Source organism: Canis lupus, chromosome 9, assembly GCF_011100685.1.
Source record: "Canis lupus familiaris isolate Mischka breed German Shepherd chromosome 9, alternate assembly UU_Cfam_GSD_1.0, whole genome shotgun sequence".
NCBI lineage: Eukaryota > Metazoa > Chordata > Mammalia > Carnivora > Canidae > Canis > Canis lupus.
Window position 1 is genome coordinate 50,530,848 of NC_049230.1, and position 22,126 is coordinate 50,552,973.

At 62.3% G+C, this 22,126-nt stretch overlaps 1 protein-coding gene across 1 annotated transcript in view; it reads left to right on the forward strand.

The window, feature by feature from the left end:
* Positions 1 to 10,765: 10,765 nt before the first annotated feature.
* RXRA (retinoid X receptor alpha) overlaps positions 10,766 to 22,126 on the forward strand; it is a 93,645-nt gene continuing 82,284 nt past the window's right edge. The window contains exon 1 of the mRNA XM_038548860.1: positions 10,766 to 10,847. Coding sequence (XP_038404788.1) covers positions 10,820 to 10,847 — 28 coding nt within the window. The 5' untranslated portion in view covers positions 10,766 to 10,819. The remainder of the gene's footprint in view (positions 10,848 to 22,126) is intronic.

Here is a 22,126-nt window from a genome sequence, read left to right on the forward strand (position 1 = left end):
GCCTTGGGCAAGCCCCTCCTTCCTTCTGGGCCTCAGAGTTCCACTTATGGTGGCCTGGGGGGCACCTCGCTCACTAGTTTTCTGGAAGGCGGTCTGGGCAAGGTGAGGCCACAGGATCCTCTTGGGGCTTAGGGCAGGGGGGCCCAGCCCTTGAGCTGACCTGGGGTGCAGCTGAGGCTGGGGGTGGCCAGCTCAGGGGCACAGGCTCCTGGCAGCGCCCTAGCAGAGCTGTGGTATAAGGCAAGCCTCCTGGCATCTCCAAGGCTGGGTCCTCCTTGCAAAATGGGCCCAATGATGGCATTTGTCTCTGTGTGAGTGGCAGCAGCAAGGCCGCTGCACCTGAGGGCAGGTCCCCCCAGGCTCAGACTCTGGACTGCCTTCTCTCTTTCTCTCTTTCTTTCTTTTCTTTTTCTTTTTTTAAAGGTTTTATTTATTTATTCAGGAGAGACACAGAGAGAGGCAGAGATACAGGCAGAGGGAAAAGCGGACTCCTTGCGGGGAGCCCAGTGTGGGACTCGATCCCAGGACCCTGGGATCACGCCCTGAGCTGAAGGCAGACGCTCAACCCCTGAGCCACCCAGGCATCCCTCCCTAGCCTCTTTCAACAGCACCTGGGCTGGGTGAGCAAAGCCCTTCCAAACCTGAGCCACCCCACTGCTCCCTATAGGGCACCTGGTGCCACCACTCTCTTTAGTCGTTCCCACCCCACCCACCCAGCTGTGGTCTGACCTCCACACTGGGAGGCTTTGCCCTCTCACATTCCCTGCCCAGACCGGGCCCACCTCCAGGCCCTTGGAGCACTGTGCCTGGATGCCCGGCCAGAGGGCCCTAGAGTGCCTTCTGGGTATCTCTGACCCTCAGGTCTTCCTCCTTGGTCTTGCTGTCCTGCCCCCCACTGGGTGACCACAGGCCGGCACCATGGAAGAATGTGGCCCATGGAGCATGTGTCACACCAGTGTGTCACCTGGAGCTGGAGGGAAGAGGGTCCTGGGCCGTGTTCTCCCCTCCTCGCGGCACAGTAGGCGCTGCTGAGGGAGGGTGGCATTGGCGGGGCGCTGGGGTCCAGGGCACCATCCTGCAGCTCAGAACCTTTCGGAAGTACCCAACCATTCACTGTGTTGGCAACAGACAGCTGGGAACAAAAGCTAAGTGTCTTCTGCGTCAGCTTTTAAAACCACTGAAATGATCTCACTTGTCGTTCTGTGGTACAAATATTTTGGCCATTTAGACACAACCTTCCGTGCTTGTGAAATTAAGTGTATTATTAATCCTGCCTGGCCCAGTGACAGGTGGGCAGATCAGATAAATATCCTTGCGGCCAATGGAGGGGAGGGTGAACACATTCTTATCTGTACACAGTTGACACAGATGAGGCTGCAAGGCTGTCACACAGGGGCCACAGGGGCTGGGCGGGCCAGGGGCTCTGAGAGGGGACACAACCCGTGCTGGGGTCTCAGACGCATTTCAGACAGGCCTTTGTGAACCCGACTTTTTTCTGATTATAAAGAAATAAAGGCTCATTACGGAGCCAGGAAGAAGAGTACAAAGGAGGATCCGAACGCTCCCCAGCTCTGTTGCTAGAACTCGGAACCGGGAGCAACAGGGGTGGAAGATGTGGGGGGGTTCTTTTCAGACTTCTGTGTTCACATTTTAACTGGACTCCTTCTGGATGTAACTTTAAACTGCTGGGTTTTTTTCACTTGGCAACACATTACTTTTAGCACACATGTGTGGTAACAGGTCAGCCCAATGGCTGTGCGGCAGCGTGTCACCTCCCCTTCGTCCCTGGGCCTTCCTCTGCGACAGTGTCCTCAGGACCCAGTCCTAGCACAGCATCGGGGGGACCGGGCTTGGACTCGGGCCAGGTTCCTGGTCTGCACCAGGTCCCACCCAGGTGCTGATGACCAGGGCATCCCCAGGAAACAGTTCTGGAAACCCATATCAGTGGGGGGTGGGGAGGGACTGATTTTATGGGGGAGGAAATCCAGGTTGGAGGAGTGGAAGGATGGGGCACCTCTCTGAGCCCGAACCCCGGGAAGCAACATCAGGCATACAATCAGGGTGATAGCAGCCCCGTCGGCTAATGTTTCTCTGATTAGTGAGCTGAGAGGACCAGCAGCTGGGCCATGGTGTGCCAGGGGCAACTTGGGCCCAGCGGTCTCAGGTGTGGGCCATGTTTTGCAGGGACAGCCAGCTCCCCCAGGAACTCCCCCAGGAGCTCTCAGCCACGCTCCCTGCCTGCGGCGATGCAGTGTGTAGTCGGCAAGAGTGTACCTCTCTGCTGCCGTCCCTGTGCTCTCCAGCTAGCTCCGAATGGCCCCCAAGGGCCCCTGGAAGGCCCTTCTGTCCCCTCCTGCCTTCCCAGGAGTCCTGCTTCTCGAGAGCTGAGACCCAGGGCTCCCCCACCCCCAGCAAGGCACAGCTGGCGTGGAAGAGCCCTGAACCGGCTCAGCTCCCAAGGGCCCGTGCCCCCCACCATCACCCCATCAATGGCAGACTCCGCGACAATGGACCTGGAGTACCAGGGACCAGCAGAGGAACTACAGCACGATCTGGAAATTTCTGCCACGTGGCTTCCCCGGGGTAACACTGGAGCCTGGCCTCGGGCACGCTGCCTCCCCAGACAATTGCTGGGCTCTCGACTGAGAGGTGCCCTGATCGAAGGCGCAAGGTGCGTGGGGAGCTGTGACCCAGCTGGGCCTGGTAATCCTATTAGCCGTGCCGTTTATCCAGCACTGGCTCGGGGCAGGCCAGTGCTGGCGGCTTTCCAGACATTATCTCCTCTGATCCACACTTGAACCCTACAGGGTCAGTCCCGTCATCCCCCTCGGCTGGGGTTCCCTCCTGATTCAGGTGTCTGTGACTTGGTGGTAACTGGGCGGCCCCTCAGGAGTGTGGGGGGGTAGCGGGCAGGCTCAGGGATTCCCCAGCTGGCCCCCACCCGGGGCGTGGCCCCTCCCCTGCCTTCCACCTGCACTTCCACGCCAGGGTCCTGGAGGAAATGGAACCAAGCAAGACATTAGGCTCTATCTCCGTGGGTTTCCCTCTGTCCAGCTGCTCTATTCATTTCTCCAATCTCATGTCCTGTCCGTCTTGATGTTGGGATAGGTGGGGTGAGGGTGACAAGACAGTCTTGTCCAAAGGCACATCCGAGTGTGTGTGTTTGCTAACTCACTTATCCATGAAAACATTTTATGACAGTAAAGACAATCTTTTCAAGGGGAAAAAAATGTAACACGTCATTAAGCGCATCTGAAGCCCCAGCTGTCCAGGTGGGGCATGGGGCTGGTGACCTCCTGGGTCTTCATTCCTCCACTTCTGGGGCCCTGTGAGGCGGGTGGGGACCCTGACACTCACATGCCAGCGCAGAGGTGAGGACAGGGGCCAGGGTGGGCACCAGGTGAGGGCAGCCAGCCCCCTCCACGAGCACGAGTGCCCACTGGGTGTGGGGCTCTGGCAGGGTCTGTGGGTGAAGTGGAAGGAGCCAGAAGGACAGCCTTCTACTGCTAGAGAGAGGCCCTGGGGACTCACTATGTGAACAGCAGGAACTCCTGTCCAGCCTGGGTGTTTATTGGTGGAGGTGGGAGCCCCACACGTGACCAGCAAGCAGGAGGCTGGGAACAGTGGCGGCAGGGGCCTTAGTGGGAACCAGGTCTCCCCGAAAGGGTTTGTAAAGTGACATCTGTGCCTGCAGCGCGAGAAACATGTGCAATGTGTCCTTTGGTCACTAGTAATGCTCTGGCCTGGTGCTTACCTTCCCCTGTCCATCATCTCTCCTAGGGTGGCGCCAGGGCGCAGACCCCAGGCACTGAAGCAGTTGGTTCCTCTGCGCCTCTCCTCTGCGACCTCATTTCCAGGACAGCCCTGCCCCCCCTGCCGGTGTCTCAGCTCAGAAGCTGCTCCTTTGGGGAGCTGGGACCCTCATTAGTGAGACAGACAAAGGCCAATTGTCACCCTGAGCTGTTAATTCATCAGCATGGGAACGGGGCTCCCAGACTGGGGGCTGGTGGCTGGGGCTAAGTTGGGTGGGGGGTGAGGTAGGGTGGTAGTGAAGGGGGAGTAACCCTCCCTGAGATTTCCTCAGGGCACTTCCCAAAGCAAACCCCAAAAAGCTTCATGTGAGTAACTAAATGCCTCTGGGTATTCCAGGGCCTTTACCCCACTCCCCACCATGCTGAAGGCACATTGCACGGGTAGGTAAGCCGAGGTCCTAGGAGAAAAGCCTAGAAGGACCAAGCCAGGAGATGGAAATGGGGATCCTGAGAGCCCACCCCTAGCAGGGCTTGCAGGGGGAGCTCCTTTCCTCCCTCCCTCCCTTCCTCCCTCCCTCTGAGATCATTTCCAGCTCCCACCACCCAATAGAAAGCTGGTGATCCTGGGTCCTTGGCTTTGGGAATATCAAAGATACAGGCCCCATGGAGGCCCTCAGGCTATAGGTTGCCCCAGCCGGGCCTGGGGGTGTGTGTGTGCTGAGGCAGGGGCCCCTGGGAGTCGGGCCTTCAGGAGTGCTGCAGGCTGACCAGCTGCAGGCCGTGGTCCAGAATAGCAGTCCTGCCCTGCTGGCCTGGGGGTGGCCTGGCTTGTGGGAAGGGCTGGGTGCTGGCCCTGCTGGGAGGAGGGAGGGCCTGGGCCCTTCCCTTAGGAGTTTGGACTTTATCCCTCAGGCCACTGCCAGCCGCGGGGAGCATGAAAGAGTTTTGAAGCAAGGAATGGCCTACTGGAGGGTGGCGGGCATGGTGGGCAGGGGGTGCTGCTCTCTGCTGGGTGGAGGCTGGGGACAGGCTGGCGGGGCGGGTTCTCCAGCCAGGGAGCGAGGGGCCTGGGCACCCTGAGCTTCCGATGCGATGCGAGCACAGAGGAGCATTAGGGCAAACTCCTTGGTTCTTTTCCCCATTCCTCAGCGCACAACGACTCCTTTTATGGCCGCTATCAATAACTGCTCCCGCTCCCTGTTGCCGCAGTGGCCACATATATAATATTTAAACCACATTGGTGGATGACAGAGACGTACGGATATTTTTAATCCCAACAGGCTATTACGGTTCATATCATGTCTGTCAAATAAATATTATGAATCATTTCCCGTTATCTTTATGGGGGCAAGTTGACTCCATCAGTGAGATTGGGCACGGTGGCTCTTCCCTGCATATTTATCCTCCTCTTATGTATATGTATGTGTATAGAAGGAGATTCATGGAGCAATTGTCGATAATAAATGCCCCCGATAAAACACCCTGCCTTCTCACCGGACGGGTGGCGTCTGGAGAGGGCATGGAGGGGAAGAGCCGGGGAGGGATGTGCCAGCCTCTGTCTATCGGGTGAAGCTGGTTTTCTGGGCGCAGGCCCTTCTTGGGCTCCTATGGTTCCTGGGATTGACGTCCCTGGGCCCAGGTTCTCCTGGCATGCCACGAGGTTCTGTGGCTGTTGGCTCTCCTCTTCCACTTTATAGCAGGCCGTGGATCAGAGAGGGCCACGTGAGAGTTGGTGGCCTAGCCAGGTGGTGGCCTCCCCTCCTGGAACCCACCCCAGCACCCAGTCCTCCAGTTTTGCTGCCTGGCCCTCCTCCTGCCCAGTTGATCCCCTCCACCCCCACAACACCCATCCACTCTGTGATGTGCAAGGCGCTGGAGCAGTTTGCTCAAGGCTGGGGAGTGGGGGGTGGGTGACGTCTAGGGCCGGTGGTTGTTCTGAGGCTTCCCACTGTCCCTCAGCCTCAGTGTCTCCATCTGGGAAATGGGGAAGTGGGAGTCCTGGTCTGCAGGGCTGGGTGGTTGGAGGAGACGGTGCCCAGCAGTGTTCGCAAACCTGGTGCACCAGGATGCACCTAGGAAGCCTCAGTGTCTTCCTCTCCTGACTCGAAACTCTTTAGGAGCACGAGCCCTCTCCAGCCTCCTGGCCGCACCTGCCCCACTGGCCCAGGCAGCTGGGACTCCTTCTAGGAGTATCTCTCCTGTTCTCTGAAATCCTGGTCCTTCTCCACATAGTGGCCCCTAACCCTTTAGGCCTCAGGCTCACTTGAAGGCTTTGCTCAAACTTCCCTTAGCTTCCTGGAGGTTTGGAAGCAGGTTCCTACCCGTGATGGAAGTAAATGGCTGCCTTCAGAGCACCTGACTCACATGGTATCCTACCTTTCTGTTGCCTGCCTGGTCTGTGTGCGCAGGGCCAGCTGACCTTTGGGGCCAGGAGTGGCTGACAGGTGCGGTGGGAGCAATGTGGGGTTTCAGGCATTTCATGGAGGGCCAGAGCCAGCCGCAGAAGGCACCCTCCACTCCCCTACCCTCCTCTCCCCTCTCTCCTCTCTTTTCCTTATCCCATGCCCCCTGTCTTCCCCTCCTCTCCCCTCCTCACCCTTCCCCTCTTCCCCCATCCTTGCTCCTTCCCTTCACTAAAGCAGCACACACTGGAGGCCAGGTGTTGACAAGCAGCTTTCCTGTGTCCTCCAGACTAGTAGAGAGACAGGATAGGACCAGGGTAGTTCCATGAGGCCTCACTGTGATTTTGAGCAGGCCTTGCCTCTCTGGGCCTCACCCTCACCTCTCATCTTGGGTCATCTGCCATCACAGATGGAAAGTGTGACCCCCAGAGGAGCCACAGAGGCAGTGAGAAAGGGCCCCCTGGGCTGCGTGTTTGGGGACAGAGGCAGGCCACCCACCGGTGAGGACAGGCGTGAGTGCCCAAGCCCTTGCTCTGCGTGTTGGGGGCCAAGGGCCCAGAGGCCCTGTGAGGTCCTGCTGGTCACCAACTCAGGATCACATGGACCCTCTTTTGGGGGAAGGAACCAGAGCAGAAGAGGTGCCCCTTGCTGTCCCAGGAACTGCTGGGAGTCATCCAACCAGACACCAGCCTCAGGGGCCCCTGCCAGGCAGACAGGGGCCTTTAAAAATATTATTCACCCAGTGATTCCGGAGAGTGTTTACAAGACTACACCGAGACAGGCCCATGAAATAGGCCAAAGTACCTAAAAAAGCATCCTTCAGGGATGGTTTAAAAGGAAAAAAAAAAAAAAAAAAAAAAAGCCCCAAACAAAAAACAAAACCCTCTTAGATCTCAGGTTGTAAATAGATGGATATTACTATAAAAACATTTTTGGCTGCAGAAGCACATGGCAGGAAGGCTGGGGGTGGATTTTTCCATGGTTAGCTGGGACCTGGCCACTCCAAATGGGGCAGCCACCGTCCGGGCGGTGTCTTGTGGAAGCATTTCCACAAAGAGCCCCGGCTTCAGGGGAGAGCAAAAAATAGAAATAACAAGCAGCACAGGCATTTTCCATCAAGGAGCTGGGTTTGTTGGGCTGCCCCCGCCCCACCCCTCCCTGGCTGCTGGTGGTGCCTCCTCGGCACCCTGTGCCCCGAGCCCGTGAGCAAAAGGCAGGGTTGGGGGTACCTGTGGTCAGGCTGGCATCGGTGGGTCATGAGGCTGGGGTTTAAGCAGGTCTCGGGCCTGCACTCGCTCTTCCGTCTACCTGACTGGGGGCTGGGTGACCCCTCCTGGAGCTCTCTTAGGAACAGAGGCCCCTTCGCCCTCTGGCCTCCTCACTGCTGTGCCTTCCCTGGGGTGGGGAGCCCATGTGGGAATGGGCCTGTGTGTGGCTCCCTGTCCCAGGCCCTGATGATTCTAGAGTCTTGGGTTTTCCAGGGCAGGGGTGGGGCTGGGGAGGACTGGGAGCCCCCTGTGCCAGGCTGCCCACTGTCAGAGGTGACTTCAGATGCTGGAGCCCAGCCCTCCAGGCTCCCAGGACCGGCTTTCCCACAAGCGCCCAGCGAGTTCCAACCTGCCCTCCAAGCGGGCTGCCTGCTGTTCCTTCCAAGAGCTGAGTACCTCCCACCTCCCGGCCAGTGCTCACACCGGTCCTGCTGCCTGCACCGCCCTCACCCCTGCCTCTGCCCAGTGAACACCTCCCTCCTTCAAAACCCAACTCGAGGACCCGCGGTCTCCGGAAGTGCCCGGGGCCCCTGGCTGGATGCGGCCCGGTGTCCGCACCACTTCCTGCGTGCCCGCGATTCTGCACCTCAGAGAGGCCCCTGTGGGCATGTCCGGTCTCTGGTCGGGGCTGGGGCGCCCGGAGGGCCTAAGTCATCCTCTTGTAATAATAGTAGTAGCAGTAGAAGTAGCAGCTGAGCTCACTGAGCTCCTCCCACTCGATGCCAGGGCTCCCCTCGTGTTATCTCATTTCATCTGCACAGTGACTCAGTGAGAAGGAGGGCATGTCATCTCCACTTTGCAAGTGAGGAAACTGAGGCCCAGGTTGGGGAGTGACCTGGCCTGGCTACATGGCTGGAAGGGGGCAGAGCTGGGACCTGGCCTGTGTCTGTCCAACTGGGACCATGCCTCCCACCCCGAGTAACAGCTCCACAGATATTTGTCGAATGACTGAAAGATCCACAATGGCGGAGATCACAGAGCAGAGATCTTTCACCTCTGTCTCCTGCTCCTGCCCACCCACCCTCGTCCTCATCCTCTCTGTCCTGAGACTCAGGGCCTTGGATTGTCGGTAGGCTGTCCATTCATGACATGGTGGTAGGAAGCTCCATGGTAGGACCAGCTCCACCGATGGTCACCCAGGCCCATGGGGCCTGTGCAGGCTTGCACCCTGCACCCTTAGTGGCCCAGAAGGCCCAAGGACAGGTCCTGGGTTCAAACCCTGGCTTCACCCTCACTGCTATGTGACATGTTCCTGTCACCTGACACCTCCCTCAGCCTGTCTCACAGCCAGGTGGGCTGTAGTGTCCACTGCCCATGGGGTGTTGAGTGCCTCTGTCAAGCAAAGGAGTGGGCCCTGTGGCCCTGGAGGGCTCTTCTTCCCGGTCAGTTGTGCCCAGTGGGGGCCGCGCATGAAAGGGGCAAGGCCTGATGATGCAGACCAGGAGGTCAGGGGCACTGACTGCGTACCACAGCCACGGGCATGCTGGCAGCGGCCTGAGGGCTGGGGCTGGCACGCGGCACGCTCTCCATGCATGTCCGTGCCTGTGTCTGCTCCTTGTCAGAGCTCTCCCTGCGTGCTTGCCTGCCTCCAGCCCTGGCGGGAGGACATCACTTTGGGAAGCCGAGCCCCCAGAGGGAAGAAGGGTGTGATGGCAGTGGATGAGGGCCACAGCTCAACATGCTGCACTGGAAGGAAGGCGGGGAGCTGGACAGGGTAGGGGGCCCAAGAGCCAGCAAAGGGGGGGCCTTCTGCAATGGGGGGGTGGTGTCAGTGGATCAAGCAGAAGCCAGGGGGACCGTACAGGGTGGGGCCCTGGTGCAGCTGTGCTGGTTGGGGGTGGCTTAAACCGCTGCTTGTTCCCCCTGCCCCCTCCCTGCCATGCTCCTGCCCCAAGTGGAATGACAGCCTCCCCCCAGGGCAGGTCAGAGTGGCCCTAGCTCCCGGCTGTCAGGTGGCAGGCAGGTCCTGCTACACTCCCCATTTCACAGAGCAGAAAGTGAAGCCCAGATGGGGGGCAAGGCTAACCCAGTGTCACACTGGTAGCAGCGGTGCACCAGGCAGTAGGACTGGCTTTTTTGTCAATGATGGGGAGTGGGGGTCTCTGGGCAGCAAGGCCATCAACTTCCAATCACTAGCGCCCCCCCCCCCGGGGGGGGGCCAGGATCACCATGTGCAGCCCATGTGACTTTGCTAAGCCCCTCCACCTCCTGGAGCCTGGGTCTCCCTGCCAAGGATGGGTGCAGCAGGGCTTGTGGGGGCGGATGGCGAGGGGGCGCCTCCGGGCTGCATCTGCTCGGTGAGGTCCGCCCCACGCAGGTAACCCTTGAACCCCGACTCCGGCCGCCAAGCGGTCCGGGGCAGCGTGCTTCCTTTCTTTTTTCAGCAAACAAATCAGGAATTTAAAAGTCAGGGCAGAGAAGTAGCCCCGGGGCCCCGAAGTCAGCACCCAACTCAGGGCAGCTCCTCCCCAGCCCGGTGCTTCTAAAGAGGGTCCCCGAAGTCGGAGTCGGGCCGGCGTGCAGGGATCCCGGGCCCCCCGCCCTCCCTCCGGGCCCAGGGTGTCGGCGACCAGGGCTTCCCAGGGGCGTGGAAGCGGGGGTGGGGGGCGGCTGGGGCACAGGCCCAGACGCTGGAGGGCTCGCGGCGGAGGCCCGGCCCGCACCCCTGCGCGAGCTCGGGCCGCCGCGGGCCTCAGTTTCCCCACGTGGCGGCGGGCGGGGGCGGGGCGCGGCGCGGCCGGCCGCTTTGTGTGGCCGCCCAGACAATGGCCCGGCCGCCTAGGGCCCCGCCGCCCGCCCGCCCGCCCGCCTCCCCCTCTGCGAGGAGGGAACCCCGCGCCCGCCCCTCCCCCGCCGCCCCGCGCGGCTCCCGGGAAGCCCGGCCGCGGCCAACTCGCAAGTTTGCGCGCCGCCCGCTCCGCGCTCGCGGCCCAGCGCGCGTGCTCGCGGGGGCGCGGGGGCGCGGGGGCGCGGGGTCCGCGGGGGGGCGCGCGCCGGGCGGGGCGGCCGGGCCGGGCCGGGCCGGGCGGGGCGGGGCGGGGCGGGGCGGCGGCGGCGGCGGCGGCGGCGCTGCGCCGAGTCCGCGCCCGTCGCGGGCCCCCCGCCGCCCCCCCGCCGGCGCCGCGGCGGTCGGAGAGGAGCGGACGCGGGCGCGCGCGGCGGGGGCGCGGGCGCGGGCGGGGGCGCGGGCGCGGGCGCGGGCGCGGGAGCCGGCGGCGGCGCGCAGCGCAAGTAGTTTACATTGTTGGGCGACTTTTGCAACAACTCGCCGCGCCGCGGCCTCCGCGCGCCGCCGCCGCCCCGCCGCCGCCGGCTCCCGCCGCCCGGGCCCGGCCGGCCGCGCCGGGGGCCGCCGCGCTCGCCCCGCCGTCCCGCCCCGGCCGCGGGGGCCGCCGACATGGACACCAAACATTTCCTGCCGCTCGGTGAGTGCTCGCGGGCCGGCGGGGCGCGGGGCGCGGGGCGCGGGGCGGCGGGGCGGCGGGGCGCGTCCCCGGCCCGCTCGGCCCCGCGCCCCCGCGCCCCCCGCGGCCTCGCCGACTTGGGGCGCCGGCCTGGGGCGGGCGGCCGGGCAACTTTTCCCGGGCCGGCCGGGGCGCGGGGCGCGGGGCGCGGGGCGCGGGGCGGGAGCGGCGGCGGCGGCGGCGGCGGCGGGGGAGAGCGGGCGGCCGGCTGCGGGCGGGGGTCCCCCGGCGCCCCCTCCCCTGGCCACGCCGGTCCGCCGGCAGCCCCGGGCGCACAGCTCGCGCCGGGCTGCGCAGGGGCCGGGCCGGGGCGGGCGGAGCAACTTGTGCGCTCCCAGCCTGCGGCCGCCTGGCACCGGGACGGCCTGTGCGCCGCCGCCCGGGCTGCCGAGGCCAGCAGGCCGCCGGCCGGGGACGCGCGGACCCCTCCTCCCGGAGCGGCTCGGCGGGTGCGCAGGGTCACCCGGGGGCCGGAGCGCCGGGAATCCCAGAACCGGCGCCCCCTGCTCCGGCGCACCCGGGCGTGGTGCGGGGCGTTCTCGGGGGCCGGCTCTGCACTTGGGGGAAGGACACCCCGGGCGCGGAGGCTCAGTTCTCCCGCCCTCCCGGTGCCATCCCGCCCAGGGGCTGCCCTGCCCCAGACCGCGTCCCGACTCCAGGCCCCGACCCACGACCCACGTAGCAGGAGGAAGGGGCTTGGCTGGGCGCCCCCAGCCGCTGCCCTCCCTAGGGTTGGGGAGCCTGTGAGAGGCAGGGGAGGGGGAGGGGGTGGGGAGACTTTATGAACGGGCGCCGCGAAGGATATTAATTTGGTGGTGGGGCCGGCAGCCAGGCTGTCAGGCTGGGTGAAGGATCTGTGCTGAATGGAAATTAAAACAGCTGATTATGAATGAAAGCCCTCGGTCAGTTGCCCCTCCTGCCTGCCCACCCCCCTGCAGCCTGGGGCGCAGTTTGGCCACCAGGTTGGCGGTCAGAACCCAGCACAGCTGTACCGACCTTTGCTGAGATTGGGAGGTGGAGGGGAGCCAGTGTGGAGCTGCCTTCCCCCTGCCCATGGGTCAGGGGGAGGATCTGAGCACCCCTAGGTACCCCGCAGCCCACTCACAAACGGGGGCTGCTGCAGGGAGACTGGAACAAGGTTCGTCAGGTTTGTCAGATGGAGGAAGATGCCCTCTCTGATTCTGTAAGGTGAAGATCTCCAAAGGGACCAAGCTGAGTGCCCTCCTTGCATGAGCCTGGTCCTCCCCATAGCCTCCAGAGGTGGACATATGTGCCCATTTTGCGGATGAGAAAACTGGGAGAAGCTGAGGCCACAGGATACAAAGTGGTGGATTCTGGATTTTAACCCCCCAGTCAGTGGGTGCCAGTGTGTGTGGAAGAGAAAATAAAGCTAAGTAGTGTCGTCTTCCTCCCCCTGCCCCCCCCCCGCCCCCCCTTGCTGGTCAAGGCTGGAGCACACTCCTATGTGCACAGAGCTAGGCTCTCCCAGAGGATCCCTTCTGGAGCAGGAACGTCTGGCTGTCTTTGCTCCCCGCCCCGAACGTGGCAGGGCCCTGGCTGGGTACTAGGAGGGGAGCAGGAACAGGCTTTGACGTTCTGGGAGGGTCCCAGGAGTTGGCCCATGTAGGGCTCAGGCTGCAGGGTAGTTGTGCTGGAATCCCCACGGAAAGGGGAGGTCCTGCCTCTGAGCCATTGCCCCAGGAAGCTGGATGGGTCACTCAGAGACTCAGAGGCTTTCCTCCTCCAGGCCGGTGGCCTCCCAGCAGCCCAAGCCCCAGGCTTGAGTGGAGAGTCCTGGGCTCTGTCTGATGACATTTTATTTTTTCTGAGCTTGTGACCAGCTCTGAAGTGCGGTGGAGTTGAAGGTCCGATTAAGCAGCTACTTGCCCAAGCTCTTTTGTAAACACAGCCTAATCCCTCCTGGGGGTGAGTGTCAGAAGGCCCCGCTCACTCGCTCACTCGGCCAGGGCCCGGCTGGCAGCCCAGGCCAGCCCTGGCGCTGCCAGGAAGGCCACACAGCCCTCTACTGTGCTTGCGGGGCCTTGGGCAGAGAGGGCCTCCTCCCCCAGCGCCCCCTGCCTCGGGGCCTGGTGGGTCTGGGCCCTTGCCCTCCTCCACCTGGGAGTTTGTTTCCTAGCTGCTGCCCACCGAGCTACCTGGTAAGGACAGGGACGAGCCCCAGCTATAGATCTGGGGGCTGAGTGGTCTGAGGCAGCCCCTGCTCCCAGTGCCCCCCACACCCATGAGGGAGGCCTACAGAGGAGGCCCAGAGGTCCCAGGCCTGGCCAGACCCGGCTTGGCTAACAGTAGCTCACTAGCTGCCTGAGGGGACAGGGCGGCCAGTAGCAGAGCCACAGGCCCACTGGCCATCCTCTGGGGGACTCTCGGGGGACCTGCGTGAGCTTGGAACCCTGGTAAGGGGCTTCTGGTAACATCAGAGCCCCGAGGGACCCAAAATAGAGCACATTCCGGGGCCTCCCGAAATAACAGGGTCACATGACTCTTTGGAGGCTGGGCTTGGAGGCCGGGCTTGGAGGCCGTCCTGCTGAGGCAGTTCTGTGGAGGCCTGGGCACTGCGGACTGTTGGGGCGTTTGTTTGGGTAAACTCTAGAGGGGGCTCTGTTTGTTGACAGGAGAAGTGTCAGGGCGAGAAAAACAGCCCTGACTGCGGCCTGACCGTGGCCTCTGCTCACAACCCGCAAGCTCGCCGGGATCTAGCTGCCGTGCCTGGGCCCAGCGTGCAGCCCTGACCCCCGCTGCCCAGACATGGTGGAATGAGCTGGCCCCAGGAAGGGCCGTGCTGGGAGAGCCAGGGCTGGAGCTAGGGTTAGGCAGAGTGGAGCCAGCAGCCGCACTCACGCAGGGGTGGCTGCCGGGCAGTCCTGCTGGTGCACCGAGCTGTGTCTGGCCTTCAGGGCTGCAGGGACTGCGCTGCCTCCAGGAGGCCTTCTGCATGCTCTCTCTCCCTGGCCCCCACCGCACACTCTCTGTTTCCAATCCCGAGGGAGGGGGAGGGGGTTGTTGTGGAATTGTGCAGGCCCAGAGTGGGTGATTGGGGGTGGGCCCCTTCTCCGGCACGGGCACAGTGTGTCTGTCGGGGGCTCCGGCGTCAGGAGAGCAGCTCCCAGGTGGTTGTAGGTGGGACAGACTGCACAGCGGGGGTGTGGCAGCGGGGGGTGTAGAAGTGGGGCGGGGAAAGCCCTACATGCCCAGAGCCCATGGGAGCTGCCCGCGGAGTCCCATTTTCTTGAGCGGCGTGGGCTCTTCCACAGTGGGGGGTGTTTCAGGGCTGTGGTCTCCAGGGCCAAGTGAGGCCAGCCTCTAGGAGAGGCTCCTGGGCCAGCTCAGCTGCCCTCTGTGGGACACAGAGCCGGGGCGGCAGAGCTGGCCCAGGCCGGGCACTGTCACCAGGCTGAGGCTTTGTAAGCCAAGACTTGCTCTTCGTTTCCTTCTCCACTGGTTTCAAGTTTGTCTTTGTCCTTTGTAGTGGGCCTTGGTGGCCAGGGCTCTGAGGGGCCCAAGCCATGGGAGCTAGCCATTGGCGGTGCTAGGGATGCAGCGGGGCCCAGGCCCTCAGGACTCTGTATGTGGACTTGGAGCCTGGTGGCTAGTGGGACTGGTGCCCACTTGGGGCTCACCTTCGAGACCTTTGTCCCGATGCTCATGAAGCAGATCGATTTGAGGGATGCTGTGGAGGGATGCTAGTGCCCCCGGTCCGTCCAATCCCCTGTACTGCCCTCCCTGCATCATTTCAGGTCTAGGAGATGCAGTGCCAGGCTCCCCCTCCTGGTCATGCCCTTTGGCACTTGCTCCCCACACCCGCTCTCTCTGGAATGACCTGGCTGTCCCTGGGGTGGGAGGACCAGAGGCAGCACCTCGTGGAGGCCAGTGTTCTGTTGTTGGGCTGGTGGTCACGCCCCAGGGGTCCAGTCCTCTCCTTGCTGCCTGTGTGTGGCCTGCCTATCTCTCGGAGCCTCAGCTGAGCATTCGTCAAATGGACCTGGATCTTGGCCCCTGCTGGGTATTGGGGGAGGAAGCCCGATTTGTTCTGATGGCCCATCTTCGGAGGCGAGGTCTGTGGCCAGGGGCACCCTGTTCCTCCTGCCTGGGGTGGGGTGGGGTGCGGGTCTGGAGGGCTGGACTGCAGGGATCCCAAAGTGGAGAGGGTGGCTGGGGTGTCAGACATGGAAGGGAGGTGAGTGAGCACTGACGGGGCCCTTCGGCTGGGTGCCTTCACCCTTGCAGGTTCCTACTGCAAAGCCTATCCTTGAGGCCCACAGCAGGTGGGAGGAGCAGGGGACTCCTTGCATGCCCTGCCAGCCTGATGCGAGGTGTCCTGAGCCTCCCAGGTGTGCGCCAGGGCCACCCTGCAGGCAGGGTGATGGTACCCTGGAGTTACCAGCGGTTGTGGCGCTCGGCAGCCTAATGAGCGCAAAATGGGGCAGAAAGCGGCTAAATGAAATTGGCGTGGCCACTGTGGGGGAGGGTAGGGGCATGCACACAAGTGTGCAGGGCCTGGATGTGTGCACGCTCACATTCTCCCTCCCTGACGGCCTCGGCCACACCGAGCTCTGGCCCCTGCCCCTGGGCCCTGCCTGGTGCTCTACCCAGAAGTGCTTGTTACGCATCCCTGTATCTTCGTGTCTGTCCCCTTGTCCCTGAGATCTGTGTCCCTGCCTCCCAGTGTCCTCACGTCTCCGTGCCCCGGCCTGATTTCCTTGTCTTCAGAATCCAGGCGGACCTCGTGGTCGTGGCCCACCCCCATTTGTCTAAACCTCTCCCAACTGGTTCTGGGCCCTGGTCTTCCCCTTTTGAGAATGCTGTGGCTCTGGTCTTTGGGCACCTGCTGTGTACTTGGGACTTGATCTTTAGGACATCACGGGGGTTTCATGGAGGCAAGCCCACTGAGCGGATGGGGACACTTAGCCCTTCTGGGAGGCCTGGCCTGGCCTTTGGATAGGAGTGCTGTTTCTCCTGGGCTGCTTGATCCTCAGCATTTTCAGAAGCCACTTGCCTACTGGGACCTGGACCTGTGCCCTGTCCCGGCTCTCTAGGAGCTCTGTTACGGATCTTGGGCCTGCGGGTAAATGAGTGTTCTGTTCTGGAGGACTTGGTGGAAGCTTCACGATGTTCCTTCCGTCCCTTTTCACACACGGAAGGCCCTCTGGGGAGTGGAGACGCTGATCCTCATCCAGGCTTGTCTTTGGTGGATGGCGGGGTGGCTGCTGTTGGGCTGGAAAGCCATGGCTTGGGTCAGCAGCCAGAGGCACAGCCTGAGGACCCCTGTGGCCTGGAGCCCTCCCCCTTGCCCAGGTCTGAGCCATCTAGCAGCAAATTCCTGAGGGAACTGGGTGGCGAGTGGCTGGGCTAGAATGGTCACATTAGGGCCCCAGGGCAGGGCGGGGTCTCGATCGTCTCTGTGATCTGCATTCCCAATGCACACATGATTGCATGGCACATGCATGTGAACACGTGGGTGCACATGCACACATGAATATCCCATATGCACGCATGTACACACCCACGCGAATGCACACATGTAAACACCTGCACACCCATGTACAAGTGCATATACACATATGTGCTGTGTACACACACAGATCCACACGTACATGCTAGTGTATACACACACGGACACAGGCACAGGTGTACACGCCCTGCCTTCCCAGCCTATCCTAACAGCCCTGATGAGCTCTTCCTTACAAGAACCTGGGCCTGCTGGCTGGACTCCCATCTACATGCATGTAGTGCATAGCTGGTGGGTGCTGGCCTGGCCCTGCCTTCCCATGGAGGTGGGTCTGAGGCGTGGAGGGCTGGTGAACCTTCCTGATGGAGCTGGTCCTGTCATGGGCTCTGCTGGAGAGGCAGGGCTGCAACAGGTGGTGGGGGGAGGGGTCTTCGAGTGGCAGGGACAGTGGGGACAAAGGCCTGGAGGCTGGGTGTCCAGGCCTGCATGGCTGCAGCTGGGAGATGTGGTGCTGTGTGAGAGGAGGCAGGATAGGAAGTAGGGTCCGATGCATCCAAGTGAGGGTCTGGGGCTCAGGTCAGGTGTGTGGGGGCCACGGGGGGCCACGGGCAGGGTGGTGTCCGTGGTTGGAATTAGGCCTCCAGCTCTGTGCAGAAGGTGGGCAGGAGGTGGGCAGGAGATGGAAGGAAGAGGGGTCCAGTGGGGCTGGAACCCGGCTGACCAGGTGTTGCTCTGTGTGGGCTGCCACCCTTGCCTTGGCCAGGCACTCCTTGGTAGTTGCCTCCTGGGGGTGAAGAGGTCAGGCCAGGCCCGTGGGCCAGACTGCAGATCTCTACTGTCCCTGATCACGGGGATGAGTGAGTAGTCATTTCCCTCCCTGGCCCCCGCCTCTCCTGCTGTCCCCTTTCCCTTCCTGGCCCTCGGGCCCTTGGCCTGCCCTTGGGGGGAAATGCCGTCCACTCCGTGTGCCCCTCCCATGTTAACCAAGAGGTTCCAGGGCCTGGGGTACTGGTGGGGCTCTGGGAAAGATGATGAAACAGTCTGGTGGTCAAGGGGGCTCAAGCCCGGGTCTGGGAAGATGAGTCCTAGACCAAGGGTACCTGGTCAAGTCGGGGGGACAGGCTGTCCATAGGGGGCAGGACGGCTGGGGTCCTGGGGGCAGGGCAGGGACCTGAGGGCTATGTTAGGACTGGCCTTGGGGCTGGGGCCTGGGAACTGGGGGCCCTTGTGGGGCCTGCACCACAGGGGCCTAAGTGTGAGGCATTAACCCGGCCCCCCCCCCCCCCCCCCCCCCCCGCCCAATGTTCACAATTGGCCCTTGGCTCTGAGTTCCTGAGATAGGTGGCTCCGAACTCTGTTAACTGGGGCTAGGGATGAAAAAGGGAGACTCTTGGCCTGAGACCCTGCTCCCGGGGTGACCCAGAGCCTGGCCCTGGCTCCCTGCACCTCTGTGGTTTCCAGCTGTGCCTCAGTTTCCCCACTGTGCTTGGGGCACAGGGCTGGTGGCTGTGAGTCTCAAGAGAGGGAGCCTCCAGCATAGAGGGGAGGGGAGGGGAGGGGAGTGTGAGTTGGGCCTGGGCCAGACAGTGTGTAAATCCTCCAGCTCGGTGGATAAACCCTGTGGAGTTCAAAGCCAGCCCCGGGTGTGGCCTCCTGGCTGTAATGAGGTTACTGATTCAACAGGCTTCCTGGTGCTGCGGCCTAGAACCGAGGGAGGCTGGGAAGCCCGGGGGAGGGATCTAAGTATCCCATAATTGACCAATTTAGCTTAAGTGTCCGCACTGGCCCCAGGCAGAGGTCAGGCAGCGACAGCCCAGGTGGCTGTCATGGGCTCCCCATGGATGCCCGCCTTGCCTGCAGTTCCCTGGAGCAGGTGCCTGCGGGCCCTGGCCAGCGCCGTGTCCCCCCCGGGTGTCCCTCTGCCTTTTCACTGTGCCTTTGGCTCCAGCGCCGTGCCCTTAGCCAAGTCCTTTCGGAGGCCTGCTTGGTTCCCAGCAGGGCTGGTCCTGGATGTGCTGTGAATGGTGCGGGATGGTGGGTGGCATCCTGGACTCGGTGCCGGGCTGGCTGGGCTTGGGCACCAGCCTCAGGTCCACAGGCCCTTGGCCTTGTTGTGTCCTCATGCCTGCCTGAGGGGGGGGGGGGAGTTGTGCGGCCTCGTAGGGACACATGAGGGTTAGCTGATCAGTGGGAGGCCGTCCTGGTGGAGCAGGTGCTCAGCCAGTGTGCACTCCTGATGCCCTGGCCCCCCACGCCTTCCCTTGCTCCTGAGGTTCCCTGAGGGCAGGGCCTATCTCAAGGGTGTGCAGTCGTGTGGTACCCAACATGGGTGTCCTGGCCACCTTTGGTTGGTTAGGGACTGGGATGGAGAAGATCCTGCGACTGGCTGTCAGTGGCAGTGGGATCCCACTGTGTGGAGGATGCACCCAGTGCTCCTGTCTTCCTTAAAACCTGGGCCTCGTGTCTGGAGATGCACTTTGCTCATTGTTTGCCCCTCAGGGGCCAGGCATTGGGCAGCACCAGTTGGTGACCATCAGTGATGGGGTTGGCACAGTGGTAGCCACGTACTTACTGAGCTGTCCCAGGTTCGGCTCTGTGTGGACCGGCCCATGATGGGGGATGAATGCTTCGGGCTCAGGGAGGTCGCATGACATGCCCAAGGTGCTCTGGCTGGTGAAGGCCCGGAAGGCTAGCTCTGGGATCGAAGCCGGGGGGTGGGGGGCTGTCTTGAGACAGTCGGTGCCTCCTGTGCACCCTCTGGGGCTGGCTTTGTCCAAAGCAGCTTTGGGGTGCTTTCAGCAGAGGCTGTTGCTGCTGCTCGCAGGAGAGGCCTGTACAGTTGAGCTCTGGGTGGGGGCTGTCCCTGGGGCCCCTGGTCTCAGCCTGCTTGGGTGGATGGGTGGTTCCCCTACCCCTGCCTCCTCAGGGGTGCTCTCTGACCAGCTTGTTGCATGCCTGGCCTCAGTTTCCCTGGTATTCTCTGGCAGCCAGAAGCCTCTACTCTTCCCTCCCGGTACCTTGGCCTCGTTCCCATAAGCTGGTGGCCATCTGATTGGGGTGTTGCCGCTGGGGACCAGCTTCTCAGGAAATGGCGCTAAGCCCTCCCTGGGTTGAGGAGGACAGGCCCTGGGTGGGGATGGGCAGGGAGGTGCCTGTGTGCTAGGAAGCCTCGGCTCTGAGTTGGGGGGAGGGGCAGGGGTCAGAGGCTGGGCCTGGCTGTGGGTCTGAACTGGGAGTGTTGGGTTGAAACAGTTTGGGGTGATGGCTTGTATGGGGAAATTGTGAACCTTACAGGTGGGGGCCGGCATCATTGTCGGCAGCGGGGGCGTCCTGCCACCACTTGTGGCAGGCCAGCCTCCTCTCTTCCTGGGTTCTGACCTCCTCTGCCTGGAACTCTCCATGGTTTTCCTTCACCCCCAGTGTGGAGGCCAGGCCTCTGCTCAGGGTCTCGTGGCCCTGGAGCCTCTCCTGCCTCATTAAGCGCCACTGACTGTTCTTCCTTGCCTTCTCGTGTTCCCAGTGCCGAAAGGGTGTCCTGTGTGAGGAATGAGTGCCAGCTCTCAGTTGGAATCTGGGTGGCCCTGGGCTGGCATATTCACCTGTCTGGCCTTCAGTTTCCTTACCTGTAAACTGCCTGGGGAGGCTTCACAGGAGAGGTGGTGTCGTAGTTGGGTTTTGAAGCATGAACAGGAGTCTGTTGGGTGCGCTGTGGAAAGGGAATCAAGGTAGAGAGAATGGGTGAGCCCTCCCCGGGGATTTCTTACCCCAGGGAAGGGCACAGAGGGGGATGCCCATGTGGATATAGGCAGGAGTCCTCCCTGGAGGATTTCAGAAGAGTCTGATTGGGTGGCAGGCTACTGTGATTGCCTCTTGCTAGCTGGGTTGTAGGTCTGTGCTGGTGAGGAACTGTGTGAGCACTGTGGGGGGTGGTGCGGGGTGTAGTCAGCTGGTCTGGGAATAATTAACCCTGTGAGGAGTTAAGGGTGGCCGTGGGCCTGGCTCTGACCTGGCAGACCCCAGGCTGGCCGTTGGCAGCCCCTGCAGGCCAGATGTCCCTCTGCTTCCCAGGCCCTGAAACGTCCTGGTCTGGAGTATGACCCATTTCTGGCCCAGCACACGTGGCCCTAGCTCGGAGCTCTGGTTCCTGGGGTGAGTGGCCATAGCTGGGTCCCTCTGGGTGGAGCAGCTAGGGGGGCCCTTGTTCACCCCCCTGTCAGGTCCGTGCCCATGGTGCCCCCTCCTGCTGCCCCTGTCCTTCTCCCGGTGGCAGCTAGGTGTCATGTGCCCAGCAGCCTCCTGTGTGAGCCCTGGGCTGTCTTCTCCCTGCATCAAGGACAAAACTGATGAGGCCAGAGTCCACAGGAGGAGGTGGAGTCGCTCCCACCCCTCCCTTGCTCCTGGACTTTCTGCCCAGGACCAAGGTCAGGAGGAGGGCTGAGAGGTGGAGACCACAGGCACTGGGTGCTGGGCCGTGACCCCTGGGGCAGGGTGGTGCTGGCTTCGGCCTTCCTGGGCCCCCAGGGCCTCCCTCTAGCCTTTTCTGTCTCAGGGGGCACAAGATCCGGGCTGCAGCCCTCCTAGCCTGCTGGGTACACCTAGCCGTCCTTGCAAGAGGCCTCCAGACCACGGGCCCGGGGATAAGTGGCATGCATGGTGCCCCTGGACTGTCCTGTCTGCCACATGATCTTGGTGACTTGGAGCACATTGCTTCCTCCCTCTTTATCTCAGTTCCTAGTTGGTGGAGTGGAAGGAAGGATGTTGGAGTTGCTGGAGGCGGGAAGCACGCTGGCTGGGGCTGCTCCTCTTGGTGGGCACTGCTGCCTGGGCCAGCCCTGTCCCCCTCGGGTCCCTGAGACTGCTTCAGGGTGGCTTCTAGATCTTGTTTGTGCCTGAAGCCACGGTGCCAGGCGCTGCCCCAGCTTTGCGAAATGTTTGTTGATTGAATTAGTGCACCATGCGATGCCTCTCCTGCCCTCTGCACTTCAGAGGAGCTGTCAGCAGGGAGCCTACCCATCTCCAAGTTGGCTTTTAAGATGATGTGAACCACCCTCCTTCTGGGGGTCTGTGGACTTTTGAGGGAGGGGAGTGCTGTGGTGTGCAGCCCAGTGCCAATTCCTGGGAGTGGAGCACAGAGAGTGCGGCGTGATGGGCCAGAGCCCTGCCCTGGAGGGTCCCCTGAGGTACCCTTGAAGGAGCCTGTGGTGGTGTCATTCTTGCTCGCAGGCGAGCCCCCCGCCCATCCCCTCTGCTTCATTAGCTGCAGCTACTACCTGCTGCTACAGGGGTCCTGGTTGCCCTTGGACTCAGGTCCCAGATGCATACAAGGAAGGACCCTCCACTCCCAGGGACTACCCATGTTAGGACCAGGTTCCATCTTCTACCGCCAAGCAGAGGGTCGGTGGCGGGGATCAAGGCCTGGCCCCGAGGTCCAGAGCAAACATCTGGCCGGCCTGTCTGACTGGCTGTGTGTCCATAGACATCTGGCCTCACTGGGGCAGCAGAGTTGAGTGAGGCCCAGCCCCCAAGGGGTGAGTGGTGTTTGGGGTCAGAGAACAGAGATGGACTCAGTGGTGCCAGTTGACAGCGAGCTGCCTTGGACCAGATTCTCAAAACCTTTCTGGGCCTTGGCTCGCTTATGTATACAGCAGGGCTGATGGCTGTATACAGCCATGGCTGTATACCTGTGAGGGTAGGTCACGTGCAGTGAGTATGGAGCTGAGGTTGGTTGGTCTGATGTCACCTCTGCTCTTGCTCTGGGGGAGGAGCCAGTGTG